Raw genomic sequence first — 27,336 nt, forward strand, 5'->3', positions numbered from 1 at the left:
TGAGCAGATTTACGATTTCATGCTGTTAATACAGAGACACCGGTTTTCTATGTTGAATTAAAACCGATATAAGCAAAATAGTTCACAACACATACACACACCGCGACTGATAATGTGCGTACACCGCGGCTGGTAAAACGCGTCACATTTTTGCGCCCCCAAGAGATATTTCCGCCTACTGTAGTTACCGACGCACCGAAAGGCTTCCCTGACGACCTTATATGAACGGACATGGCGTAAATTTCACAAAGTACGATCTAAAACATTCCAAAATCGTTCCGCAGCACGCGACAGCAATACTTTGAAGCAGCGCCGCGCCGGATCGCCCAAGCCAGAGAGGAGGAAAGGCTCTCCGCGCGCCCTATCCTCCTCGCCCGATGAAACGGTCTATACACTCAGACCACATGAGTCACAGGCACGTGAACAGATTAACAATCAGAGCGATACATTTTGTGATATGCTAAGCCATGCGCAAAAATGCCGGTTCTTTTTCAGAGAGAGCCAATGATGGTTTGCTGATACATGAATCCCCTAGGGCATCAATCTGCTCGGCTTCTATTATAAGTCTAGTGAGTTCGCACTTGTTTCTACCGGTAATGATTGTTGATTCGAAGAGAGGGGAGCACTTATGTTGCTTACAATGAAGGGAGAGAAACCCATCTGATACAAGTTTGTCGACTTTATTTTTGTCGAGCAGATTGATGCCCTAGGGGATTCATGTATCAGCAAACCATCATTGGCTCTCTCTGAAAAAGAACTGGCATTTTTGGGCATGGCTTAGCATATCACAAAATGTATCGCTCTGATTGTTAATCTGTTCACGTGCCTGTGACTCATGTGGTCTGAGTGTATATGTACGACCTGGTTTTCGACAATAAACAGTGTTGGAAGTTAGCGCTGTGTGTGTCCCTTTGTGTCTTCTCTTGTCCCGTCTTTGAATCGCGCTACCATACTCCCCTTGAAGATGCATTACCAACAAGCCCACATTGCAACCCTTGTGCCTCTCAGAAAGTGGTTTTGGCACGTAAAACCCCATAATTTAATCACGCTAGTAATAATGTCGACCGTCGACGCGAGCGTCGAAAAAAAAACAAAAGAATTTGAAAGGAAGTAGAGAGACACTGTTTTATTCTTTTTTTATATATATTTCCCGGCTAAAACTGAAAAACTTATGTGCGTATAAATGAAGTTATACTTTGCGACTTACTTTTGCTGCGTCACCTAGCGACAGGCCAATGACGAGTCAGGTGCATGCGTCAGACACGCCGCGGAAGGGAGCGAGGCCACGGCTATATGTATTCTAGGCACTATACCACGGCTGCACGTGTGAACGTTGACCTGTTCGGCGACCCCTCTGACTGTTCTCCTTTCTTTTTTTTCTTTGGAGTTAGCCTGACATTTTCGGCTCCAGGCGTATTCTCGCGTTCCTTCTGCACCTCTACACGGCAGCGCTGCAATATTGAACTACGGCAAGGTGAGAAATTTTGTTTGACAGTCTGCGACGCATTTCAAGCAATTAGGCTTACGGCACGGAACCTACAGAATTGTGACGCAGTTAGCGAAAAACTGCGGTCCTAGCGCAGCTAATTTGACTTGATGACTCCTGTAGTGGGAGTTGTTTGCGATGCTTTCCGTGGATCCCACGTTACCGTTACTAATTTCGGTAGTTCTTGAACGCACTCACCGCGCCTGGTGTTGTGGCGCCGTTAGCGAAAAGCAGCCGAGCCGTCTGATGCAGTTTTTTTCGCGTGTACTGAATCTTACTGGGACAAGTTCGTGACGCTTTTTCTGGCCCCCAACATGACTGTAAATAACTTCCGTTACATTTTGACATAATCTTGAGGCACACTCACCGCGCCTGCCGTGACGCAGCGAAAAGCAGCTCGACCGTGGTGACAAAGTTAGTTTGGCGTGTACTGTGGATACATTTGTGACACCTTTTATAGCCCCGCAACAACATATACCTTCTTTCGGTGCTCACGCTTGTCGAAAACGCGACGAGCTATTGCCAAGAGTGATTACAGGGGAGGACGTTGCTTGCGCCGGCAGAACGCGTAAAAGATAACGCCGAGGAGCTCAGCCACCAGGAATTCGTGACTAGAAAATTAAGTCTTCTGAACGACTGAAAACAGGCGTTGGACACAAGCATTTGTCTTGAGTGCTAGTAGAAGGAAATCTGCGAGCGTCCAGCATAGTCTGTTTGAGGGCCTGTGTTGTGGCCACTTCTGTGTATACGTAGCGTATAGCGCGTCGGTCGCAGTCAAGTTCTTTTGGAAACGCGCAGTCGCCCGTTTATTTGTGCTCTTAAAGTGCAGGAAGTAAGTCCCGGGAACGGGGGAATGCTTGGAAATCGGATGTTTTCGTGATATGGTACGGCGTTGTTTGTGATGAGTCGGGTATTTTCTACGCCGTGTATTTATAAAAACGAATTGAACTTGTTTGTAATTGTGCCCATTCACCACTTTCACACGTTTCTTCTCTATACGCATTATTCCTGCAAGGTGTTAATACCGAAATGACTAATGCTTGTAATTACATTTTTTCAGCTGACGCCGTCCGGTGGAGCTCCGTACGTGAACTACTGCTGCTTACCTGGTGTCACAACGTTGGATGCATGCACAAAAAGCCCGGAAGGAGCATTTATATAGAGTACAATAAACATTTCCACATTTCAGAAGGCGTCTGGCGTCTTCTTTATGAAACCGCGCGCGGTACATATTCGATGGAGGCTTGTAAAGATCGTTCGGAATAATTTTTATGTAATAATAAAACGATTAAGCAACAAGACCGCGCGCGGGTGAGCAGCAGAAGGAGCAAAAATGCCGCGGCAATCAACGTAGCCGGCGTTATGCGCTTCAGCTAGCGCTCAAAACGCGCGCGCCTCTCTAATTCGGACATAAAACCCCAATGAAAAACAAAAGCAGCGCCATCCTTCCAAGATTGCCCCCGTCCTCCTCCCCTGCGCGTTCTCTCGACGCTCTGCCCTCCCGTTGGCCGAGCGCCGTCACGCGCTTTCTTTTCTTGGTCGTTTTTGGTTCCACCGGCATTGCGGAGCCAAACATTGCGAGAAGCGCAGGCGGACTCAACGTTTCGCGCCTCCTTTGCGCTTTTGTACAGCGTAGTTCCGTGTTTGCGTAGCCGTGTTGCTGTGCCTTCGTATGCACCACACGTGAAACTGACGGCAACCAACTCTTCCGGATGCCATACGCGAAGCGAGACGTGGGGCGAAGGGAAGTCTAGCTTTGAAGAATCAGCTGGGCTGATGTCAACCCAACGCAATGGTCCCGGCTCTGTGAGGTGAGCGAGCGATTCTTTGCTCATGACTAATCTCACATGCTGCCACTTGTTGTATGCGGCTTCGTTAGTTTTTCGCTCTGCTAAGTGCCGCACGCTCGCGCTGCGTTTATTGGCAACTTTCGTGGCCGACTTCAATCAAGTCGTCGTCAAACGCACGTGCTTTTTGTCGACTGAGTCATACATTCCATGGCGTTGTCTTTGTTTGGCCTTAATGTATGCCAACGGCACCTTCTTGAGCGTATCGCCGTACGTTACGAAGCGGTGACGGTGCTTGAAAGCGGTGTGCGATGCCGACAAAGAGTGACGACTGCTGATATAGCTGCGCGCTTCGTGTTCTCTGCGCTTACGTAGCGTTGAAGAGAGACGTGCGGGCCCGTATCTTGAAAAGCGATCTGCGAAGTGGCTGAGTGCGGCGTTCCTGAGAGGCTGCTGAAACACTGCGTTCTCGCCGTTGGCGCTGAAACGAGAGAAGCAGCAGCACGAATACGTAGAGCCAACCTAGTGCAATGACATTCAGACGTCCTCTCTTGATGTTTCGACAACTAGTCACGATGCAACGTAAAAAAAAAAAAAAAAAAAAAAAATCCGCTCAAAATACGGCCACAAAAGCGCGAGCGACACTTAGCTACAGCGTTTGATTCGGGGAGCGTCTGCTAGTTGGGTTTCGCGTAGGCGCAGGAGGAGGAGAGAGGACATGGCGCCACCTTTATTTTAAGGGCATTATTCGGCCACTGGGCCCTATGGGAGTGCCCCCTCTTGTTGAATCCTTGCTATATGGGGCAGTCGCGATGATTAAAGATTCTTTTAAAGAGTGATTTCAGCTCCCGATGTCGTCGACCTTCGAGTGACCTTGAGCCCATATAGTTTCTCACTATATTACCTATAGAGAGAAATCCGGCGCTGCTGCGCTGTGGTATGCATGGGAATGCCGGTATATTGTGACTTCGGAGTGACATCGTTCTCGGAGAGCCAAGCAAGCACAGTTCCGTCTGTCAGAATGATCCATTTTCTACTAAAACTGCACGTAAAAAGCTGTTTTAGCTTTATTATGTCACAAAAACATGTTTTGTTTGACTGGGAACTTGTTATTGCATGTACTATTATATAAAACGTAAGAAGTATCAGCGGGTCGCTAAAGTTGGAGGACAGACGACGAGATTCGTGCTCGCTTTGGAACAGTTTGTCGTCTGTTCTTGCTTTTCATCGCTTGGTTATGCATTGTAGGTGAGTAAACTTCACTGGGAAATGTAATATGCGTGAATTGAAACATCTTATGAAGATTTTACTTTAAGAACGCGTTATTTGTGTAGCCAAATCCACGTTTTAGACGAAGCCTCTTACAACACCAGCCAGCATAAGCCTCGCAGACACATATACCGTCATTCCCATGGTGGCACAGCGCCCTATAGGAAACTCCCATAAACGGTGGCGCCAGATTTCCCTCCTCGTGTTACAGTGAGAAACTCTATGCTTGAGCCAGAAGCCAGGGTCGTTATCCGGGTAATGAAACGAGAACATCCGGGCAAGTTACGGGAACAAAGCGAGATCCCCCCACCCTTTGTACAGGACCGCAGGTCACTTGACCGCTGCTGCGAGCGAACTTTAGGGCAGGGTGAAGACGCATTATACTGACTAGTGTTTCCGTGCGCGTTTATCTTTTCCTTGTGCGAAGGATTTTCTGCGGTCGACACGACCAGTCTCGAAAACGCCGTGTTGCAGCGCCTGGAACCTGGTGAGACGCATCACAGCGTTTGATGCTTTTGACCCTTCGCACCATAGTTTCATACACATAGTATGCACGTGACGTCACATCCGCTGCTGTCGTCTGCTTCCGCTACCTTCCGCCATCTTGGGGAACCTTATCAACAGGCGCACGCATAGGCCTATAGGTTCCCCAACATGGCGCCGCGGTAAACCGGAAGTCGCAGAGTATCCTTGAATGACGTACGTGCATACTATGTATATAATTATTGTATGAAACTCTATGCTTCGCACTTCCTAGTAAGCGTCGCAGTTTTGACACAGTTCAGATTTTTAATTGCACTTACCTGTCGCAGCCGCCTTTTAGCACGTTCTATTGACTCGAACCGTAGTTTCCGCCTTGAGTAAACAGCTGTTGAAGTTCCTATAACGCGCGTGCTCAATTCGAGCCGCGGTGGCAGCGTGTCGGTAGAAGCGGCGGACACGTCGCTTCAGGAGGTTAGGACGAACATGGCGGCCAACGCCACCTGCATGTGATAGGGGGGTCGGGATAGGAGGTAGATGTCGCTGCTTAAAAGAAGCAGTAAATCTAATGACTTTAGCTTTGCCTTCATGGAGAAAGGAAAAAAGTGAGAAAAGAGCATTACGTCACGCAGACAGCCTAAGCAAACGCTCCGTGAAGTCAGCTCGTTGCTCAGTGGCAGCTCAACACGCGCTCTTTCGTCGTGATCACAAAGCAAGAATCAAGATTTGCTGAGACGTTTGGTCGCGCCTCCTTCAGGCGCTTTTCTTCATCTAGCTGGCGCAGTGACTTCGGGGTGGAGGTCGAGAGACGGGCTCTTTCCGCAGGCGAAGAAGAAACGAAAAACTTTATACAATATTTACAGATAGTGGATCATAGCGTACATGTAGCTGTAAGAGCGCAACAGACCGACTCGGCGGCTGGAAGCGACTCTCTCTCTGCTCACAGTGGGCCGGTTCTCCCTTAAGTCCGTTTGGCGACCCCTCGTCGGCAGGAACCAGTTTGGCAGGTGCTGACGTCACTAGCGTCGACATCTTGATTCGTCGTGAAGGCGGTGGGTGCTTCTTGAAGTCCCCCGCGTCGAATTCTTGATTCGTCGTGGAGAAGTGGCAGCTCCCGTCGCCTCGCTGATAAGCACGTGGTCCACGTAGTATGCCAGCTCCCGTTGCCTCGATGATAGACACGTGGTATGGCACAACACTGGGCAGTGCGCTCGGTCTCCCTGGCGTCTTTCGCTGCCTGTAGTGCCGCCTTCAATCGGATTTCTTCTGGCTGGGCAGCGTCGACTTGGACCAGTGCACCGTATGGCGTGGTGCCGTGTGGTGCGGTGGGCCGTTGCGAACATGCACTACACTCATTTTTAGATTGTGGCTAGTGTCATCTCCAACCACTCTGCTTTGTCGGTTGCCATTTCATGCTTACATATCTACTCTCGGTTACGGGAGAGTCAGTTTTTTTTTCTCTTCTAAGTAAGTTATTGGACATTTCAATATAATTATTTGTGAAGGTGCGCTGCACTGTATGTTTATCGGTCTTCTCCGCGAGAAACTTCCCGCTGCTTCGTTTTCTTAATCCAGTACATTAATTTATTGGTACGTGCTAACATGAGCATATGCCATGCCTTTTTTAATGTGCTTCTTACCGTTCCGTTTCCATTGCAGCGAACTTGCCAGTATCTAGCAACAAGTGCATAGGTCAAAGCTTCATGACATTAGCCTGGCAGCGCGCGCGAGCGAAAGTCTCAGTGCGCGCTTTCTGCTACTCACCGCGAACATCGCAGCCTCAACGTCGTAGCAGAAATCTTCCTCACGAAAGTGCTTGCTGCGCACCCGAGTTGTAGCCGATGGCTGCTTGCCGGTTCTAGGTTTCGTGATCCAAGCTTCGCGCAACTTCTCGTCCTGCAAGTGTGTGTAAAGGCTGACACCGCGCTCTATTCCGTACGTCCGGCAGTGCGGCACCGAGCAGTAGCCTACCATGTTGGATGCCTTCAAAGGCAGCCACTACTTATTATAGTCATTTCTGGTGTTGTCAAGCACACACCCGAAGTGGGAGAACCGCCCCACTTAACAGCGTTGCCATCTGGTGAAATTGGCCACCAGATTTCGGAAATCTGGTGAAAATGTAGAGCCCCTGGTGGCCAGGTCAACAAACTACTACACCAGACAAAATCTGGGGATATCTGGGGAAAACCACTCTACTGAAATTACCGTCTACCCGCGCTGCTCATCCAAACATTTAACACTAGGTAGCGCCTGCGGCCACCGCGATTCTAAGGCCTATATTTGTATTTGTTTATTCCTCATGAAATCTCTGTGTTGCTGTGCTACCGCTAGAGTACAGTGAACTATAAAGCTTACTGTAGCTAAGGTTCGGGCTAGCGTGTGATGCTAGCGCTAGGTTTCAACGCACGTATATTTATAAGTCGTTTCAATAGACGGCACCGGCTGTTCTAGTGGAGGAATGAATTTACCGTGGGAAGCGCGGGAAGAGCAACGCCGGGCCATCGGCAATGCGTCAAGTGGCCAGCCAATACACGTGCTGACGCTCCGCTCGTTTCGCTGTCACAAAAACCTGTTGCGCAGGCCGTCTTCGACGGGAAACTTCCTGAGGATTCTGCAACATTCTGGGCTAGAATTTTGAAGTTTAAAAATGCCATGGGGGAAAAGCCCTACCAGGACCTTGCATTGTATGCACTGGCATGTCTTTGTTGCCCAGTGTCGAATGCACTGGTGGAGCGTGTCTTCAGTCAGGTCACGTGTGTTAAGACGAAGTACAGGAGCAAAATGTCGCTGAAAACTTTAATTCGCACAACGTTGGCCTCCAGAGAGGGGTGTTGCGTGAAGTTCACTATCACAGACGATATGCTACGCAGGTTTCCATCAGGCATCGACGATGCTCCAAGCGATGATTACAGGCTCCTCATCATCACAGACGATATGCTACGCTGGTTTCATTCAGACATTTACGATGCTCCAAGGGATGATTAAAGGCTTCTCATCGTGATTTTATATACATAATGAAATGGGTGCTTGATGAATGTTAATTCTTGGCCATTTTTGTGCATCTTAAGGCAACTTTATTTTCTGGTGAAATCTGGGGAAACTTTAGCGAGTTTCTGGTGTCGTGCCGACTTTCCAATCTGGCAACGCTGCCACTTAATCACCGCAGCCCAGGTGGTACTCGCTTCGGCGCTTCCGAAGCATCCGACGCGGCCGCTATGTCCACGTGATCCCCCGTATTACGTCACGACGATGGCGGTGCTAGCTTTTTCCAGCTGTGGAGGTCGCCCCCAAGTGTACCTGAGCTTGCCGGACCGGTTGGTCACGTGGGTCACCAGAGCGTGACAAGGTAGCCTCAGCAAGTAGGGAGAGTGGTTTGGAAGACGAAGCGGCGTGGTAGTGCACCGAGACACAGCTAAATATGTGGTCGGCAGGCTGAAACCCCGAGGCCGAAGTCTTCGGCGACAGATCGAGAGGCGGTGCAAGTCTGTCACGATCTTCGGCAGCGAGGTAACAGCAGCCCGACGCTTCTTCAGGTCAGGATATCGGCGAGCACGCCAAAGATTAGCTCCGTCTTCCAACCAGCTCTCAGAACGTTCCGCCGGCTTTTTTTTCCAATCACATTTCATCTTTTATTTAATTAATCATGGCGTGTTCATTTTTTTTGTATATTCTGCTACTGTAGTATTTGCCGCGTGTATTGTCGCGTGTACTTTTCATTCGCGCCGCGTATTTTTTTTTTTATTATTTCGCGAGTTTTGTGAATTCCCGCGTGGTGGGCTTTGTGTAGCGCGCCGCTTAAAGAGTTCGTGTTTTTCTGACCCGCACGCCTTCAGCGAAGCGTTGCAGCTTATTGCGCGTGGTTTGCTTACTCTTTTTCTATCGTGGCACCGGCATGATCTTATTTTATTAAACTGAGTGTCTTTTTTTTTTACGTCGCCTCTCATCTCATGCCTCTAGTCCACGGTCGATCAGGCCGGTCAGCAGTCGAACCTTCGGTAAATGCACGCAGGGTGGGTTTGTTGTCTCACACGAATCCCCTCCGCTTCGGAGAATGCAAGTAATTATACTCCAGTCTTTGACAGTGACACGCGCAGTGTAATGGAGAGGAAGCTTCACAAATAATACAAAGAATTGAAGCACTCGATAGACTTCTTCAGCATTAAATCTGACGCCATAACCACGAAATGCTCAAAGATAGAAAAAAAAAATATTGCTCTAAGGACGGAAAATGCTACTCCCTCTTCAGCGTGTAGAGCACTAGGTGAGCGACTGAACTCGAGCCGAGGCATAACTAGCCAATGTGGAACAGTACTCGCGAAATAGAAAATATTGATATCGAGGGCGTTCCCACCGCCAAACCTGAAGCCTTGTCAACTATCCTAAAGCAATTTGGTGATGCCATCTCTGAACACACAACTGAGGCTGATGTAGACTCGTGTCACCGAGTGCCAAGAAAGTATAGAGGCTGTCCTAACATGGTAGCACAGTTCACTTGTGCGAAACGTGATGCTGTCGCTGAAAAAGCACACAAAAAGCGCGTGTCTATCTGATTTTGGTTTCGAGGGCAGCACCCCACTCTTTGCGAATGAACATCTGTGCCCGGAACTGAAAAAGCTGCTTGCGCAGATAATCCAAGGATAGAAGGCAAGGCAATGGAAACATGCGTGGACTTTAGGGCAGGAAAGATCTTTGCCACAGAAAAACAGATGACTCACGAGTCCTCCGGGCTAAGATACACCGAAGACATTGGCGAGATAGACTGATGCAGTTTTTACCCCCCTTGGTTCACCGCCCTTGGCCGGCGCGGTCACATAGTACTCATGAAATAAGATATATATGGCGTAGCCCGGAACTGAAAAAGCTGCTTGCGCAGATAATCCAAAGAAAGAAGGCAACGCAATGGAAACATGCGTGGACTTTAGGGCAGGATCAGATCTTTGCCATAGAAAAACAGATGACTCACGAGTCCTCCGGGGTAAGATACACCGAAGACCTTGGCGAGATAGACTGATGCAGTTTTTACCCCCCTTGGTTCACCGCCCTTGGCCGGCGCGGTCACATAGTACTCATGAAATAAGATATATATGGCGTAGCTACCTGCGGAAAATTACTGTGATAGTTTTACTAATTTCTTTTTTTACAAGTTAAATGCTCCCATGCTAGGGCATGTTTACATTATATGCAAGCAAGGTGCAGAGAAAGTGCTTTCTTCAAACCGACTATAAGCCAAAAGAAGTTCTCCATGTGTTTTCTAGTTTTCGCAACGTGAAAAAGCTGCGACATTGACTACTCACAAATTCGACCAGTTAAGCACTTATTATCCTTTGCCCTGTACACAAACGCATACGCAACCTAACGTTTATGCATGGGACGTTTCCGGATATAATGCAACTAGGCAAGGTAGGTGTCCTTTTTAAGGGCAGAGACAGAAATAATAGAACCAACTACAGGCCCATGTCAAGTCTGCTCATTTTCTCTAAAGGCCTAAAAACTCATTTAATAACCGCATGACATCTTTTTATGAAAAGCAGGGCATAATAACAAAAAGTCAGTTCGGCTTCCGGAATAGGCCCTCCGCTGAGCTGGCGCTCCTAACACAAAAGCGATTTCTTCTAGATGCCACTGAACGTAAATAACTAACACTCGGTACATTCGTGGATTTTTCAAAGGCATTCGAACGGACGTCATGAAACCTTGTTGAGGAAACTGGAAATATATGTATTCAGGATATATATGTATTAGATTTAGTGAACAGCTATCTGAAATCTCACCGCCAGAGCGTTGTAATAAGTAATGAAGCTTCGGACGATCTCGCAGTCGCATCAGTTGTACCTCAAGGAAGTATTGTAGGGCCACTTTTATTTAACCTTTACACAAATTACATGGTGAACATTGACCGAACAACTCGGTTTATAGTCTATGCCGACGACACCAGCTTATCCTTCACCTCGACAGACACAGAAGGCCAAGTGCACAATGCGAACGCTACACTCAGTAATTTAAATACACGGAGCAAATGAAATTACCTATTAATTAATACTACCGAAACCAAAGCACTGTTTTCTAAACCCGGAAATCGTCAGGTAAACGTCGAGAGTGTTTTAAAATTTGACAATGCCTACCTTGATGTTGCTCCATCAGAAAAATCGGGAGTTATATTTGAGCAAAGCTTAACGCGGAATGTTCATATCGATAAGGTCGTTACTAAAGTTGCTCGTGTTGCTGGCATTCTGTCTTACCAGATTACGCTTCTTACTTCCCCAAAACATCAAATTTCTGACAGGAACTTCCTTTTTCTTCCACATGTCACGTGCTGTCACCCGGGTTTTGCTGCAACTTTTTTTTTTGGAGTAGGAGAAAGCACTAGGGTGCATTAACTAATTCAAGATTACGCGCTCACACTGAACACCTCTTTGAATAAAAAAAGTGCATCATTTCTGGATTTTTTTGCTTCGCAATTAACAGGGTGCGAAAAGTGAAGCCTAGCTATCTTGAGAAATAAGCTTGTCTCAGGGAACGTCATATCACGTACAACACACGTAACCAAGAAAGCTGCCACATTCCCACCTCACAAACGCAATACGGTGACCAAACGATCCGCCGGATTGCCATTTCTCCTAAACAGACAACAAGACTTTTCATTCTCTTAGTACGACGTACTTGCATTTTTTGCTTTTATTTCGGTATGACCAACCAAAAAGCTTACGGGTCTCAGAAAACGTTCAGATTCTGAGCAGCTTGCAATAGTAGTCAGTAAAGCCGAGCATCACAATGTTGTTCACATTTACTGGTAGAAGCTTTAAATGCGAATACTACGCTGCGTTGTGAGGCTGCTCGGAAATTGGACATTTTCTGATATTCCGTGGTTCGTAAACTGTTTTGGTTAGCGGCACTTTTGTGGATGTGTGTGTGTGGGTGCCTGCGTGCGCGTTCGTGTGTCTTCGCTTAAAATATGTACATTCTTTGGACTATATTGTCGCTGTGTAAATGCTGTGATCGTTTATGCTCCCAATGTGATATAATTTAGTTGTTACAGACCTCGTCGAGCATTCCTTTGTAATTTCTGTCTATGCTCCTGACAACAGCATTTTTATGCACTGTTGTCCAATAACCTATGACTTTGACTTCGTATATAGAACTAAATAAAGAGTCCACCAAAGACATAACAACGGCATAAAGGGCGGTCACGTGGAGTTCATGTCCTCCGCTTTGGCGCGAAGGGTTCAAAGTGAGAAGGCAATTTCGTAGGCAAAAAAATTGATAAATTTTCTTTGCAGAAAATGATGATAGACTTCTAGATGAATATTCTGTCGATCGAGATCGACGTAATACTTTCCGTTAGTGTCCCTTTAAGACATGCTGCGTATCCAACGCACTCGATGGCACCGAGAACAACATCGTTTAAATAGGTAGCGGTACAAGGTAGATAGAGAAGTTTTGAAAGGGAAAAAAGATGAAAGAGATGTATACAAAAATGCTAGAATGAAAGACATGTATCGCATACCTGATAAAATCAAGCACCAGGCTAAGTGACTGTCACCGCCCAGTTTCAAAGGAGACCCCCCAATAAATAATCATTATCTTGTCATCATCGTAGGGTCCTTCGATGCCAAAGAGGTTCCTCTAAGCGGTACAGAGTTGCGCGCTGCTGGCAAACCTGTGTGGCATCGAGGCACGCAACCTACTTTTTTCGAGTCGAGATGGAGTGTTGAGTGGAGGAGTGCTCAGGAATACCGGGTTGGACAGCCGGCTCGCGGTTACTCATCGACCGACACGAGCCGTAACGGTCGTTGCACTGTGCGCACGGAGTTGGCGAGACAAAGTATTTCAGTCGTGCGAAGAACCGCACTCATGTTTCCAACGCGTTGCGACAACAGCAGCGGTCATCCTTCCGCCGCGTCACCCCGTGTGGCTTGCGACGTCGCAAGTGCGTTTACCGTGTCAACGCTGCCGTCCCGCCTGCAGCCTCCCGCAAGTATTTCAGTCGTGAGAGCAACCCCAGGACTCAAATACTTTGTAAAAATACGTGAAAAAAGAACTAACGTTTTCAATGCGTTGCAACAACAGAAGGGATCGTCCTTCCGCCACGTCACCCCGTATGGCCCGAGACGTATAGGTGTTTACCGCGTTAACGTTGTCGTCCCTCCTGCAGCCTCCCTCGGTTGCGGGGTCCAGCCATGAGTGGCGGCGACAGCGGCCAGACGGTCCGGGACCGTCGCCTCGTGCTGGACGTGGACTGCGGCGTGGACGACGCGCTCGCGCTGGTGCTGGCCCTGAGTCTGCACTCGTCCGTCGAAGCCGTCACCTGCGTCGCCGGAAACACCACCGTGCAAAACGTGGTGAAGAACGTGCGCAGGGTGCTCGCCGTGTGCGGTAGAAAAGACGTACGTGCGTACTGCGTGCATGCGGACTTTGCGGCAATTACATTGCGAGCAGCAGTCACGAGCTCGACCATGGGCTGACAGGGGGTGTTCTTTCGGAGATTATCAAATTCCATTGCGTTCAGCAGCGTAGCCTTTTCGGCTTGTTGGTGCATGATTTGAATAGCAACGAATAGCGCGCAGGTGATGTTGTTAAAAACTTTATCCAAACAAAGGTGTTCGGGGCACGCAGGCCCCTGGGTCCCCGCACGACCGTACTCCATTCAAGACGAGACAGTAAAATTCAGACACACACGAACAGTACGAGCGCCTAACTTCCAACAAATTTTATTTTTCACATACATCACTTTTACACGCCCGAAGAAGGACATAACGCTTATACAACTGGCATCATGAAGCGTCTCAGAAACGCTAGCTTTTTATCGCAGAGGAAAATAGATGTGTTCACACATGCGCATCCTGCTCTGTTTATCTTCTCAGCTTCAATGATTTCTCGAGTTACCCTGTCTTTGCTGCTGCCTATGGCAACACATTTATCAAGGAACGGCTTGCACGTTTTTGACTCGCAGGAGAGGATGTTACCAGCAAGTGTTCTCCCTCGCCCATGCTGATATTGCGAGTTTGTTCCATAAGGCGCTCGTTCAAGCACCTACCGGTTTGTCCAATATAGTGGTTCCCGCATGACAAGGGAATTCGGTACATGACGCCTTCATGGCAAGTGACGTAAGGTTTCTGATGTCTGACCATGCATGCCCTCACACTTTATTGTTGTCAGTCTTTCCTATCTTGCACAATGTGGCAAGTTTCTTCGGAACCGAGAACACAACCGTTGCATTCGCCCGTTGTCCAATTCTTTTCAGATTGTGGGAAATCTTATGCATGTAAGGCAATACAACAAAATGCTTCCGTTCACCAAGCACCGTATTCGGAATACATTGTGTTTCTGATTTTAGTTTCCCGAGAATCTTCTCGGCAAAAGACACTCGAACAAGTGTGGGGTAACGAGCATTAGTTAGCCTCTTTGACTGCCGTTTAAAAATGTCACTAATCATGTGTGTGCATGATTTTTGGATATAATTCAGAAAACACGTGCTGACAACACATCTTTTTACGAGTTCTGAGTGCGCAGAATGACATGGCAGCACAGGTTTGTTACTTCGTGGCTGGTAGGCCCAGCAAACGGGATTAGCGTGAAAGGCGAAGTTCAGGTCTAAACATCTGATGGCATCATTATCGAAGAGGCTGACTAATAGCTGGTTACCCCACGTCGCCGATGACATTGCGACTATTGCTGCCAAGTAGCAGTCTAAGTGTAGTTTGGCTAGTCAGCACTTTAGTTAGCTTGTAGTGTAGGTGTATTCGAAAACAGCGACGATGTCAAAGAAGTTCTACGCCTTTCGGTAGCAAATAAAAATTAATTGTTCCTACAAAACACTGTAAGCAACATTTGTTTTATCTAGAGTGGATTGGCAGGGAGGGTTGTTTATCTGCTTTATGAGCCATGGGAACATTTAGTGCGTATTTCTATTCATTGTTAGTTTACTTGAATATTTTCGCAATAAACCGAATTGAACGGATACGTGGTACTGACGGTGGACTCCAAAAAAATCTATCGCCAGGTTCCGGTGTACCGCGGTTGCGAGCAGCCATTGAGCCAGCCACTGAACTTTGCCGACCAGTACCACGGCTGCGACGGCCTCGGAGACGTCCAGGACCAGTTTCCATGTACTGACGACGACGAAGACGACGATGACGGCAGCGTGGATGGAAGGTGACAAAAACGTTTCGTCGAATAGGCGGGCCTGACTTTTCACCTAAAGGGACTGTCTACCGCTTCTCAAGTGCCTTCTATATTGTATCAGAATAGAAAGTCTACCCTTCGAAGTGTCTAGACGTTCAGTGATTTCGCTTAAAAGCGAGTCGAAACTCTAAAGCAATTTTTTAACTGTGTAGTCACTTCTTAAAGCTGTGTACGGACGCCGATAACACTGATTACTGGACGGGATGGCTATCTCAGAGGCCCTGCATGAATGCACCGCTCGGTCCACCGTCACTCCGTTCGTTTGCACAAGGCGACGACAGTTTTCAACATGCGCTAGCTGGAAACAAGAAAGAAATTATGCTCTCACGCAAGGACAACGTTAGCAGAAGCGCATAAAGTATAATTTCGGGCAATAAAAAAGACGTAGTTTCGTCCGAAAGGTGGATCATCGATTGCGATAGCAAATTAGCAGACAGTCATACGACGTAAGTATATTACCTTCATTGGCCGTATAAACTTGTTAACATTTCATTGCTAACTAAATTATAAGCACGGTATCAACAAACATGAACCCATCACACTCGATGACTGCAGACACGATGTCAAAACGCTTGCTTGAGGAAACGCGGCAGCAGCAGCGAGCGAAATTGGCATTCGTGCTGTCTAGCGCTTCAACGCAAACCGAGCGCAGAGGACACACAGCATGCACGAAGCTACGAGCCGCCGTCGCACCTTGACTCTGCCCCTGTTGGAATCGTACCGCTGGCACGAGTTGTTGGGGTCTCGGTGCTGACGCCCGTTATTGCCAATGGGTCGCAAGCCCCAAGGGTAGCGTTGGCCTGGCGGCCTGGGGCACTGGAAGCATCCGAAGGTCCCGGCAAAGCAAGAGAAGACTGGTAACAAAACAACTTGTTTATTCTAACATAGCAAAAGAGCGGCCGGTCAGGTCGACCGGAGTGGAGAGACGGGAGAGCACGTAACTCAATAGTACAAATCGGAGCCTCTCTTCTGGCGTCCGGGGGCAGCTGCTCTTATACCCTCGGCGTCGCGGTCCAAAAGGGAAGGAGGGAAGGTCACGGGATGAAGGTCACGGGACGGCGCAGCAGGGGCCCACGACGGCGCGAGCGGTTGAGCCGAGAGACCTCCAGGCCCCTCATTCGGGGAACTCCGCTCCCCGGCTGCCGCGCTTTGACAAGCGAGGGCACACACACACACACGCACACACGAAGACACGTGGCACTGAAACACGCCTGGACACGCTTGGCGGGTAGGCGTTGCGGCGTCGTTGAACAGGCCAAAATAGGGAGTTTTAGAATAGGGGCCCCAATATTTTGGGGCCCCAAAGAGCTTTGCGGGTGTTAGCGTTGGGGCACGCAGGAGTGAAGAGTTTTAGAATAGGGCTTTGCGTTTGCAGATAGCGTCTTGCGCTGACAGCGCCACTACGGCGTCTAAAAAAACGATTAAAAATAATTAAATAAAATATACCATCTTATGATATGAATAGTAATTTTGACTTGCGTGTATTCGCGTTTAATTACAATTTAGAGGTTATTCTTCAAGCAGCAAACAATTACTTGTGCTTAGTTTGGAGCAACAAAACCACCTTTACGTGCCTTCACCAGCCAAGCTTAGCCGTGTTAGGCCTACGGGCCGTAAAATCCACACTCGAATTCGGAATCAGCGGCGTCGAATGAATCAATCTTGATAACACACGCTAGTTGAGAGAAAGCGATAACTGCAGTCACTTCTCCTAGCTTGCGAACTTCACGCATTACCGCGAATCGAACCCAGTTTGGTGCTAGGTTAGAGCCGTCGCTTCGATGGGTGCCGCCATGTTTGTTGACGCAAAGCTTTTGGGAACGCTATTTGAGCTCCCGCTAAATCGGTGAAATAGCGTTCCCAACGCAAAACCCAAACGCAGTTTGCGTCTCGCGCATGCGCAGTGGCTTCGACGCTATTTCTTTGGGGCCCCAAAACGTTTGGGGCCCCTATTCTAAAACTCTCTAATGTCCGCCGTTTTGAACAAAGCCCCGGCGTCCGTTGCATCCGCGCCGGCATTACCGCGCGTTGTAGGCGAAACGTAACAGACCGCCCCGCCGGGGGAAGGAGATCCCGATGGTCAGGGGACTGCATCCGCTGTCCGGAGGGATGTCGCTCGATGATGCTCATAACCGAAGTTGGGCGTCCTTGGCGTTTCTTGAGCGCAGCGCACAGAGAAGGCCTCGTTCTCACGTTCAGGTGCACACAGGACACTGCAAAGTGACTTCGGGAGAGTTGACATTTTTGTTCTCGTTTCCGGTAAGCGTTAGAACCACGCCTGAAAGTCAACCGCTCAGTCAGCAAGCACGGCACAACCCTCACTAAGCCCTGCCAGGCTCTTTCCCCTTTTATACTGCTGCCTAGTGCCTTACAGTAGTTTAGCAGCACTCAGAACGCGTCCACAAATCGGAAAAATTGCACTAAAAAGCACATCATCACTTTGAAACACTACACAAAAGCAATAAGTTAGAAAAAAATCCTGCCTCAGGAAGAAAAACATCAGTAACAAGCAATTTTGAGGCTGATTCCCACGTTAGGGGCTTCGACTTAAGCCATCGGCGTTACCGTTGAGACTCCCCTTTTTGTAACGCACCTCAAAGGAATATTGTTGCAAAGCGAGGCTCCAGCGCAGGAGGCGGCCATTTTTGGGAGAGATGGTCTGCAGCCATTGGAGAGGGCAGTGATCCGTTTCAATGATAAACCTCGAGCCAGCTAGGTAACATGACAATTTCTGAACGGCCCACACGATACACGCACACTCTTTCTCGGTGGCGCTATACGCCTGCTCACGACTCGTCAGCTTACGACTAGCATACAGGACGGGGTGTTCTACTTCTCCATTTTCCCGTTGGCACAGTACAACGCCCATGCCTCGCTCACTAGCATCACACTGAACAACGAACCCTTTTGTGTAGTCGGGCGATCGTAGCACAGGCTGGCTTGTTAGGGCGCTTTTTAGGGCGCTAAAAGCTCTTTCCTTCGTCTCATCCCAGACGACTGTTTGCGGCTCTGTCTTTCTTAGAGCATCCGTCAAGGGAGCCGCGATATCAGAGTACCTGGGAATGTACCTCTGATAATAGCCGGCGACACCTAAGAACGACCGAATATCGGTCTTCGTGCGCGGTTGCGGGAAGTCTCGCACAGCGGCCACTTTTATTTCAGAGGGGCGGCGACGACCCCGACCAATCACGTGTCCGAGGTAGACAACCTCGGCCTGTGCTAACTGGCACTTGGGAGCCTTGACTGTCAAGCCCGCATCGCGCAGGCGGGTTAGCACTGCCCGCAAGTGCGCCATATGTTCCGGCCAGGATGCGGAGAATATCGCTACGTCGTCTAGATACGGTAAAGCGAATTCTTGCTGTCCCCGCAACACTTTATCCATGAGGCTTGAAAAGCAGTATGGCGCGTTCTTCAAACCAAAACTCAAAACTTTAGGACGGAATGTCCCCATTGGTGAAATGAACGCCGCATACCTACTAGCCTCTTCTGTAAGTGGAACCTGCCAATAACCCCTGACAAGATCTAGGGTGGAAATAAACTGAGCGCTACTCACTCTCTCAAGGCGCTCCTCGATGTTAGGGATCGGATAAATTTGATCCTTAGTGATGGAATTAAGCCTGCGGTAGTCGACGCAAGGACGAGGTTCCTTGCCCGGTACCTCAACTAAAATCAAAGGGGAGGTATAATCACTCTCACCCGCTTCAATAACACCGAGCTGTAGCATTTTCTTTACCTCAGCCTCCATAATATCGCTCTGGCGGGGTGACACCCGGTACGCCTTGGATCGTACTGGCTCTGGGGAGGTAAGTTCTATGTCATGAGTAAGGACAGAAGTCCTACCAGGCCTCTCAGAGAACAGACCTTGAAACTCTTGTAAGAGCTGGTGTAGTTCTGTTTTCTGCTCAGGCGACAGCGATGCTTTACTTATTAAGTCACTAATGACTTGATCGGCGTCTTTCCTGTTTGTCACTGAGCCTAGTCCCGGAAGCTCGACCGGAAGCTCTTCGGGCACGTTTACCATCATGCACACCACTGCTTCCCGTTGCTTATAGGGTTTGAGCAGATTACAGTGGTAAACTTGCTGTGCTTTCCGCTTTCCTGGCAGACTCACCACGTAGTTAACGTCCGACAGTTTTTGAACAATCCGTGCTGGGCCCTCCCACTGCACGTCGAGTTTGTTCTTTAGCGATGTGCGCAATATCATGACCTCATCGCCCACCTCAAAACGACGGGCCCTGGCTGTCCGATCATAATAAACCTTGGCCCTCTGCTGGGCCTCTGCCATTGCTTCACCTGACAACTCCTGTGCCCTTCTTAAGCGTTCGAGGAGCTTAAGCACGTACTCTACCACGACTGGGTCGTCGCCCCTGCCTTCCCATGATTCTCGAAGCATGCGAAGCGGAGATCGCAGCGAGCGACCGTACACCAGCTCAGCTGGCGAGAACCCCGTAGCCGCATGCGGCGCGGTTCTTAAAGCAAACATCACTCCAGGCAGACACAGCTCCCAGTCAGTTTGATGTTCAAAACACAATGCTCTCAACACGCGCTTCATGACGGAGTGGAGCTTCTCAACGGAATTCGACTGGGGGTGGTGCACTGAGCTGTGTAATAGCCTTACCCCGCACCTTTCGAGAAAGGCTGTCGTCAAAGCGCTAGTAAACACTGTGCCCTGATCTGACTGGATTTCTGCAGGAAAACCAACTCGCGCAAATATGGACAGTAGTGCATTGACTATCTCAACTGAGCTGAGTTCTTTAAGCGGCACTGCTTCAGGGAACTTTGTCGCTGGGCAGATCACAGTCAAAATGTGTCGGTACCCCGTGGCTGTTACCGGCAGAGGTCCCACTGTATCAATAACGAGCCGTCTAAAAGGCTCCGTAATGATAGGCACCAACTTCAACGGCGCCCTCGATTTGTCCCCTGGCTTGCCCACCCGCTGACAGGTGTCGCATGTCTTCACAAAGTGGTCTGCGTCCCGAAAACACCCTGGCCAATAGTACTCTTGCAAGAGACGGTCCTTAGTTTTCTTAACTCCTAGGTGTCCGGACCACGAACCCCCATGCGACAAGCGCAACAGATCCTGACGATAGCATTGAGGCACGATCAGCTGATCGAACTCCACTCCCCTGCGGTCTAGATACTTCCGGTACAGGACCCCACCTCTTTCCACAAAGCGAGCATTTTTCTTGGCGATACCTTCCTTGATAATGCAGCGTATGTTTTCTAGGCTGCCATCCTTCCTTTGCTCGGCTATCAAAGCCGACCGGCTGACTTTTAGCAACCTGTTAAGTCCGTCTGACGTAGGCGCGATGAGCAAATCTGGAGACAGCTCTTCTAACTTTCCCGTGTCGGGAATTTCCTCTCCAGTATCTGCTGCCTTTAACGCTACAGGCTCAATTTTATCCCGTTCGGGCGTGCTCTGAATACCAGCTTGCTGCGCCTCTGACCCTTTTTCATCGTTCAACAACGTCGGCCCCGCAACTACCGCCTTTGCAGCGAGCTCCCGAACCTTCGATCTGGTTAAGGCCTGAACGCTAGCCTCACCAAACAAAAGCCCCTTCTCGCGCAGGAGGTGATCGGACCTGTTTGAAAATAAGTATGGGTACTGGGGGGGCAGCATAGATGACACTGCGGCCTCCGTCTCAAGTGCTCCGAAAGGTCCTTCAATAAGCACTTTTGCTACCGGCAGACACACGCTATGAGCTTCCACTGCTTGCTTGATCCATGCGCACTCGCCCGTGAACATATCGGGTTCTACGTAAGAGGGGTGAACTACATCCATTGTAGCTGCGGAATCGCGAAGCACTCGGCACTCTTTCCCGTTCACGAGGAGGTCTCGCATGTAAGGCTCGAGAAGCTTCATGTTCTCGTCAGTGCTGCATATAGACAAAAACACGACTTGTGTTTTTGTTTCTGGACACTGCGCCGAAAAGTGACCCGGCTTCTGGCACGTATAACAAACGCGCGCTTGCCTCGTCTCGAACCGCTTTCTGCGTTCGGCTTCGGTTGCCGCCGTTTCCTTACGTTCGGTCGGACTGCTTTCACTCGCATCCGCACTACGTGTATCCCCCTTTGCCCTCATGGTTGTGAACTTCGGCCTCTCAAACTTGGAGCCAAATTCACCCTTTTGACCGTCCTTAGCTCCGCGAGCCCGACGCGTCACAAACTCCTCGGCTAACTCAGCGGCTCTAGCCACCGTACTAACGTCTGGCCTATCCAAGACCCAGTACCGCACGTTCTCAGGTAACCGACTATAAAACTGTTCTAGCCCGAAACACTGCAGAACTTTCTCGTGGTCACCAAACGCTTTCTCTTCTTTGAGCCACTCCTGCATGTTTGACATAAGCCTGTACGCAAACTCTGTATATGACTCACTTTTGCCTTTCTCGTTTTCCCGAAACTTCCGACGGAACGCCTCCGCTGACAGCCGGTACTTTTTTAGCAGACTCGATTTCACTTTGTCGAAATCCTCTGCCTCCTCTCTCTCCAAGCGAGCGACTACGTCGGCCGCCTCGCCGGGTAGCAAAGTGAGCAAGCGCTGTGGCCACGTTTCCCGAGAGAACCCCTGCTTCTCGCACGTTCGCTCAAAGTTAACCAGGAACAAACCAATGTCCTCTCCAAGCTTAAACGGCCGCATCAGGTCAGTCATTTTGAACAATACTCGTTCTCCTGCACCGTGTGCCTGACTTCCATTACGAGCGCGTTCCATCTCTAACTCGAGACGCTTCATTTCCAAAGCGTGTTGACGGTCGCGCTCTTCTTTTTTTTCTTGTTGCTCTCGTTCTATCTGTTCTTTACGTTCACGCTCTTCTTTTTCTTTCTGTTCTTTTCGTTCGCGCTCCTGTCTTTTTGCCGTCTCCCTCTCCTCAATGGTCTCAAGGCATTCCGACAGCTCGTCATCCTCAGCTTCTAACTCAAGAATAGCCCTTAGCAGTTCTGGTTTTCTGAGTTTGTCTGAGACATCCAGACCCAACTCTCTCGCAAGCTCCAACAATTTCGGTTTGCGCAACGACTTCAAATCCATGGCTGCTCTGAATGCTGCTTTCTCTACTGCCTACTATTGTCTTGCCGCAAACTAACCCGGTAGCAACGACAACCACAATTACCAGCTCTGTTTCTAACACTAACAAAAGCCTGGCAAAACTCAGAAGAAGAAAGTCCCGCACTCACCAAACCTTGCAGCCAAGACTTCAGCGCAGTCGTTCCGCTGCAGGCAACCAGTCATCACACAGGGCTCGTTGCGCTGCTCCCGGATGGTCGTTGTGCTGCTCAGCATACAGTCAACCGCATCTCTTCGCTGCTGGCCTCCGTTGTCGCGATCTCACCGCTGGCAACCAGATGTTGGAATCGTACCGCTGGCACGAGTTGTTGGGGTCTCGGTGCTGACGCCCGTTATTGCCAATGGGTCGCAAGCCCCAAGGGTAGCGTTGGCCTGGCGGCCTGGGGCACTGGAAGCATCCGAAGGTCCCGGCAAAGCAAGAGAAGACTGGTAACAAAACAACTTGTTTATTCTAACATAGCAAAAGAGCGGCCGGTCAGGTCGACCGGAGTGGAGAGACGGGAGAGCACGTAACTCAATAGTACAAATCGGAGCCTCTCTTCTGGCGTCCGGGGGCAGCTGCTCTTATACCCTCGGCGTCGCGGTCCAAAAGGGAAGGAGGGAAGGTCACGGGATGAAGGTCACGGGACGGCGCAGCAGGGGCCCACGACGGCGCGAGCGGTTGAGCCGAGAGACCTCCAGGCCCCTCATTCGGGGAACTCCGCTCCCCGGCTGCCGCGCTTTGACAAGCGAGGGCACACACACACACACGCACACACGAAGACACGTGGCACTGAAACACGCCTGGACACGCTTGGCGGGTAGGCGTTGCGGCGTCGTTGAACAGGCCAAAATGTCCGCCGTTTTGAACAAAGCCCCGGCGTCCGTTGCATCCGCGCCGGCATTACCGCGCGTTGTAGGCGAAACGTAACACCCCCAACGCAGATCGCCCTGAAGATGCGGCCGCGCAGCCGCCACATGCGCAGTAGCAGCCGGAGTAGAACGCCGCCGCCTCAGCGCCCACAACGTTGGGTGCCTCGCGCGCGGGAGGAGACGGCACGCTTCCTCTTCGCAATCGTCCCTTTCGCGCGGGCAAGATTGAGCCGCGATCGTCGGCTCTAAAGCCCGTTAAACTTCGTAAAGTAGTGCCACGCTTTGAAGAATGCTGCCTCCTCCTCGTGCGCTCTGGCCGAGGCCGGCGCCGCGTCGCTATTGGCCAAATAACATCACGTGGGCCCTCGCGCCGTTCATCAGCGCCATTTTTGCTCGAGAAGCGTCTACGGAGTGGCGAGGATCGCATGTTGGCGCCGTTGCTACGCGTGAGCACTGTGGGCGCCGCCACGGTCGAGGAGGGAGCGCGAAAGAGAGGAGAAACAAGGAGGAGTGAAGGCGGAGAAGGAGAGTGTCGCTACTTTACGAAGTTTAAGGGGCTTTAGTCGGCTCCCCTAGCACGTACAGCGTAGGGCGCGCGGCGACGGTGTTATCGCCCCTTGGACTTTATGCGGAACCTCACGGCGACGCCGACGGCAGAAATGCGCTTGGAGGGTCCGTATAATTGATATCGCAATAGTATTGTATACAAGCGAAGTAACTCTCCCTGCGCGGTTTTATGGTTACGTGACGGCTCACCAGTCGGTTGCACTGTTTCACCGTCGCGCGACGCCCATATGTCATTCTTACACAACTTTCAGAGACAAATTAAAAATGTGATTCCTTGTTTATGGCATACAAGCATGCTCTTTTCCGCCATTATGACACACACGCTTCTCATTCCTACCGAAATCCAAAGATATGTTCCGAGCGGTCGAAAGCCAATTAAAAAAAAGCGAAAAAGAAAATGCTCACAGCTAGCACTCATATTACAAGTGAGCTTTGCCTCCACGATCGGCCCGCGTTAGAAACCGCAATAAAACCGTCACGCAGGCACTTATGATGTGCTAAGTATCGATATCGACCCAACCGTGCCGTTGATTACTCAGCCTCCGGGATCGACACGCTTTACTTTGCATCGACAGCAAGAATGAAGGCCGATGAGTGTCTTGTACAATGCTATCGGATAAGACAAAGCACCGAAGTAGTTACCAACATGAGATTCCTAACCCATCGTCACCTACGTTGCTAAGTTGCCAGTAAGTCTAACAGTAACGTTTTGCTTGGCTAATTAAATGGTCATTCTCGTTGCTAAAAGGTTTACTTTCGCTCACCCTATAGTAGCATGTGTTATAGGCACTTGTACATTGCGTAAGATTTCCTGATCACTGGATCACGCGCCACACAGAAAGATGGCTGTCGTGTGCAAATGCCATTAAGAGAAACATTTTCCGATCGAAGCCACATTTATATTATTGTTGTAGTTGTTACCTGTTGCCCTCGCTGTATTGCGACACTTTGCTTCCTCTTTTGTTCTTCCATAAATTAGCTGCTGTGTAGAGATTAAGGTTAAAATACCTCGTCTACTTAATTTCCGTTTGTTTTGCAGAAAAAGAACAAATATGTGAATCAAGAAATAATTTAACGAAAAGAAATTATAAATAACACATTGATATAAAATGTATTCCACGACGAATCGCTCAAGCACATCATAACTGCTATCTCCGTCGATATACAATTGCAGGATACATGTTGCATTTATTGACCTTTGGGGGTGGTTTACGAACGTCGATGGAAGGTCTCGAGGCGCAGGTGAGTCCTAGCTCAGTCCGCACTAAAGAATATTGTTAAGTGAATCAAGCACTACTTACGTAGAAGACTGTGCACGATGTATCACTATAGAACGCTTGCATCACTGCACAGGCTTGCTTATCACCACACACCGATTTAGTAGGCTTCGTTATAGAAAAAAGAAACCTACGCGACTGTAATTAAGAGCTTTCTTGCAAACGTTACAAGTACAAGCAGCTTAGAAAAAAATGGGCGAGAGAGTCTAACGTCGATGACCGTTACAGGCCCATGCACGCCGCCGAAAAGCTCATCGAGATGGCACGGCGCGACCCGGGTCAGATCACACTGCTGCTGCTGGGACCTCTCACGAACGCAGCTCTGGCACTGATGCTGGACCCTCGGTTCGGGGACAACCTCAAGGAGATATTTATCCTCGGGGGAAATGTGGAAGGTAAGGGGACACTGTGCATACGTCGCTCGAAAGACCGCAGTGTGTAATGTGCAGTTGTTTATTTAGTGGCGATAAAACAGCGCCGCAACCTTCATGCGGGGCTCGCACGGTTAGACGGGTGTGGGGAGGGGGTGGGTATGTAAGAGTCCACCTAGTGAGAGTCAACCTAGGGGCCGCTCGTCACCTCCTTGCTCGCACAGCTGCATTCGATCAGCAGCGGCCGGAATGGACAGTCTACTAGGTGAACTCCTACGGAATACCTCCGCAGCTTAAATGAATGAAAAAAAATGAGCAAATTTTTGTGAAGCCCTCATGGTTCTCTGGTAGTTACGGCCATCTGATGCGGGAAAAATAGTCGCAGGTTTGAATGCCGGTCAGCGCAGCCGCAGTATTAAGAGGAGGAATTGAAAAACGCTCGCGTAAGAAGCTTTGGGTGGACGTTAGAGGAACCCAGGTGGTCATCGTCAACCTGGCGCCGTGTGGGGGAGGAGGTGGACCAGCGGTGCTGCTAAACCGCGAGTTCTCTCATTTTTGCCACAGTGTCAAACGCCATGCGATTCTGAAACTGAGAACCAGATGCTTGAGCAAGGAGCAAGAGTGATTGAAAATTGACGAAGGATCCACGCTTCCACAGGTCGCGGAAACGTCCTTCCAGGGGCAGAGTTCAACTTGAAGACCGACCCGGAGGCAGCCAACGTAGTGCTCACGAGGGCCCAGTGCCCCATCACCATCGTGCCGTGGGAGGCGGTGGTCAAGTCGCCGATACCGTGGGTGAGTCAGACCGTCTCAAAGCTGAGAACTTGATGCGTGGATAGCCGGCACATGAATGCACCCAAATGAAGTACGTTTCTTTTTTTTTTTGTCCTCGCTTGGTTTGCCCCGAAGCGTAACGTCAGTGGACACGCATGATGGAAAGTAGGCGAAGAAAATGTTGTGCAAAAACAATCTTGACTTTGTTTATCTTTATTTATATGTTAATACCTCAAGGGTCCCATCAAATAGACATTACGTGTGGAATGGGCAACGTATTCCTTGGCAACTAAGACTGACAAACCAGGAACTGGCAAATGCACAGCGATGTCTGCCATGTCAAGTCTCAACTGCAGTCTTTAGTCTGATGTTAGTCGGTAAGGAATCGAGACAATTCAGTTTTTTCGTGTAACTCCTGGTATGCTTTCTTTCGATCACAGGTGCACAGTTCTGCGCACATGTATACGTCGCTTGAGTGCCTTCGCATCCTGTCTATTCGCGCTGCAAATATACTTTTCTTTTTCAAGAATAATGTACGGACTATAGCCTGCGAACGGGATTCTTTTGCCTCAAAGTGACTGCGACAACACTTTCTCTGTTTCCCAGATGCATCTGGGATAGAAACTGCAGGCTCCATTAAAGAATGTCTTCCTCTATTTCTCTCTAAAAATTAACTTCTCTTGGAGCAGGAGGTCTACTCCATGATGACGCGACAGGACACGGCCAAATCTCGCTTTGTGAGCGCCATCACGCGCTTCACCCTCCGGTACTACGACGACGTCGCCTCCGGAGGCTACGAGGTGGGTGACGCCCTGGTCGTGGCCGCGGTGCTGGCGCCGGACTCCGTCGCCTCGGCGTTGGAACACCGCCGCGTGGCCGTCGAGCTTGGCGGAGTGCACACCAGGGGCCAGCTGGTGCACGCGTGGACGCCGGACTTGCTGCCTGACGTGAAGCGAACCGTGCGTGTGGTGACGACCTTCAACAAGGAGCGCGTCTCCGAACTGCTCATGCGAATGGTCGTCTGACCCCCGCCGCTTTCCTATATATGTGCTGCGCAGACTTCGTTCTGTGGTGAGAAGTTATGCCAATGTTAAGACGCTGTTGACAACAAGTTGTTGTGTCGCACTTTCTTTTTTCTTTTTTGCAGCGAAGTTGTTTAAGCGGACCCTGTGCCGTCGTTGTCGGAGCTAAAACTATCATCATCAGCAATGGCTCGAGCGTCGTCTTCTTC

At 49.6% G+C, this 27,336-nt stretch overlaps 1 protein-coding gene and 1 long non-coding RNA gene across 3 annotated transcripts; both read left to right on the forward strand.

Annotated features, from left to right (window-relative positions):
- The first annotated feature begins 814 nt into the window (after positions 1–814).
- LOC129381341 (uncharacterized) lies at positions 815–2,677 on the forward strand. Its single transcript, XR_008609541.1, has 2 exons — positions 815–1,474; positions 2,547–2,677. It is a non-coding gene; the product is annotated as an uncharacterized lncRNA (long non-coding RNA).
- A 368-nt stretch (positions 2,678–3,045) lies between these two features.
- Positions 3,046–27,316, forward strand: LOC126516390 (nucleoside hydrolase-like). Of its 2 annotated transcripts, XM_050166514.3 has the most exons (7): positions 3,046–3,297; positions 13,175–13,406; positions 15,023–15,174; positions 25,189–25,355; positions 25,990–26,126; positions 26,795–27,176; positions 27,253–27,316. In XM_050166514.3, exons 1-6 carry the CDS (start codon positions 3,263–3,265, stop codon positions 27,128–27,130), a joined length of 1,059 nt encoding a protein of 352 aa, XP_050022471.1. In that variant the 5' UTR covers positions 3,046–3,262; the 3' UTR covers positions 27,131–27,176; positions 27,253–27,316. The 2 variants fall into 2 exon arrangements, with proteins under 2 accessions (XP_050022471.1, XP_072143233.1); XM_072287132.1 differs by having other exon boundaries at positions 3,047–3,297; positions 26,795–27,316.
- Positions 27,317–27,336: the final 20 nt, after the last annotated feature.

The sequence above is a fragment of the Dermacentor andersoni genome, chromosome 3, assembly GCF_023375885.2.
Source record: "Dermacentor andersoni chromosome 3, qqDerAnde1_hic_scaffold, whole genome shotgun sequence".
Lineage (NCBI taxonomy): Eukaryota > Metazoa > Arthropoda > Arachnida > Ixodida > Ixodidae > Dermacentor > Dermacentor andersoni.

What these genes read in the sequence shown, in the direction of transcription:
- LOC126516390 (XM_050166514.3), top strand. Translation starts at nt 3,263, where the DNA reads ATGTCAACCCAACGCAATGGTCCCGGCTCTGTGAG. An exon ending in AATGGTCCCGGCTCTGTGAG is followed by an intron (nt 3,298 to 13,174) that starts GTGAGCGAGCGA and finishes TCCCTCCTGCAG; the next exon opens with CCTCCCTCGGTTGCGGGGTC. An exon ending in TCAAGTCGCCGATACCGTGG is followed by an intron (nt 26,127 to 26,794) that starts GTGAGTCAGACC and finishes CTCTTGGAGCAG; the next exon opens with GAGGTCTACTCCATGATGAC.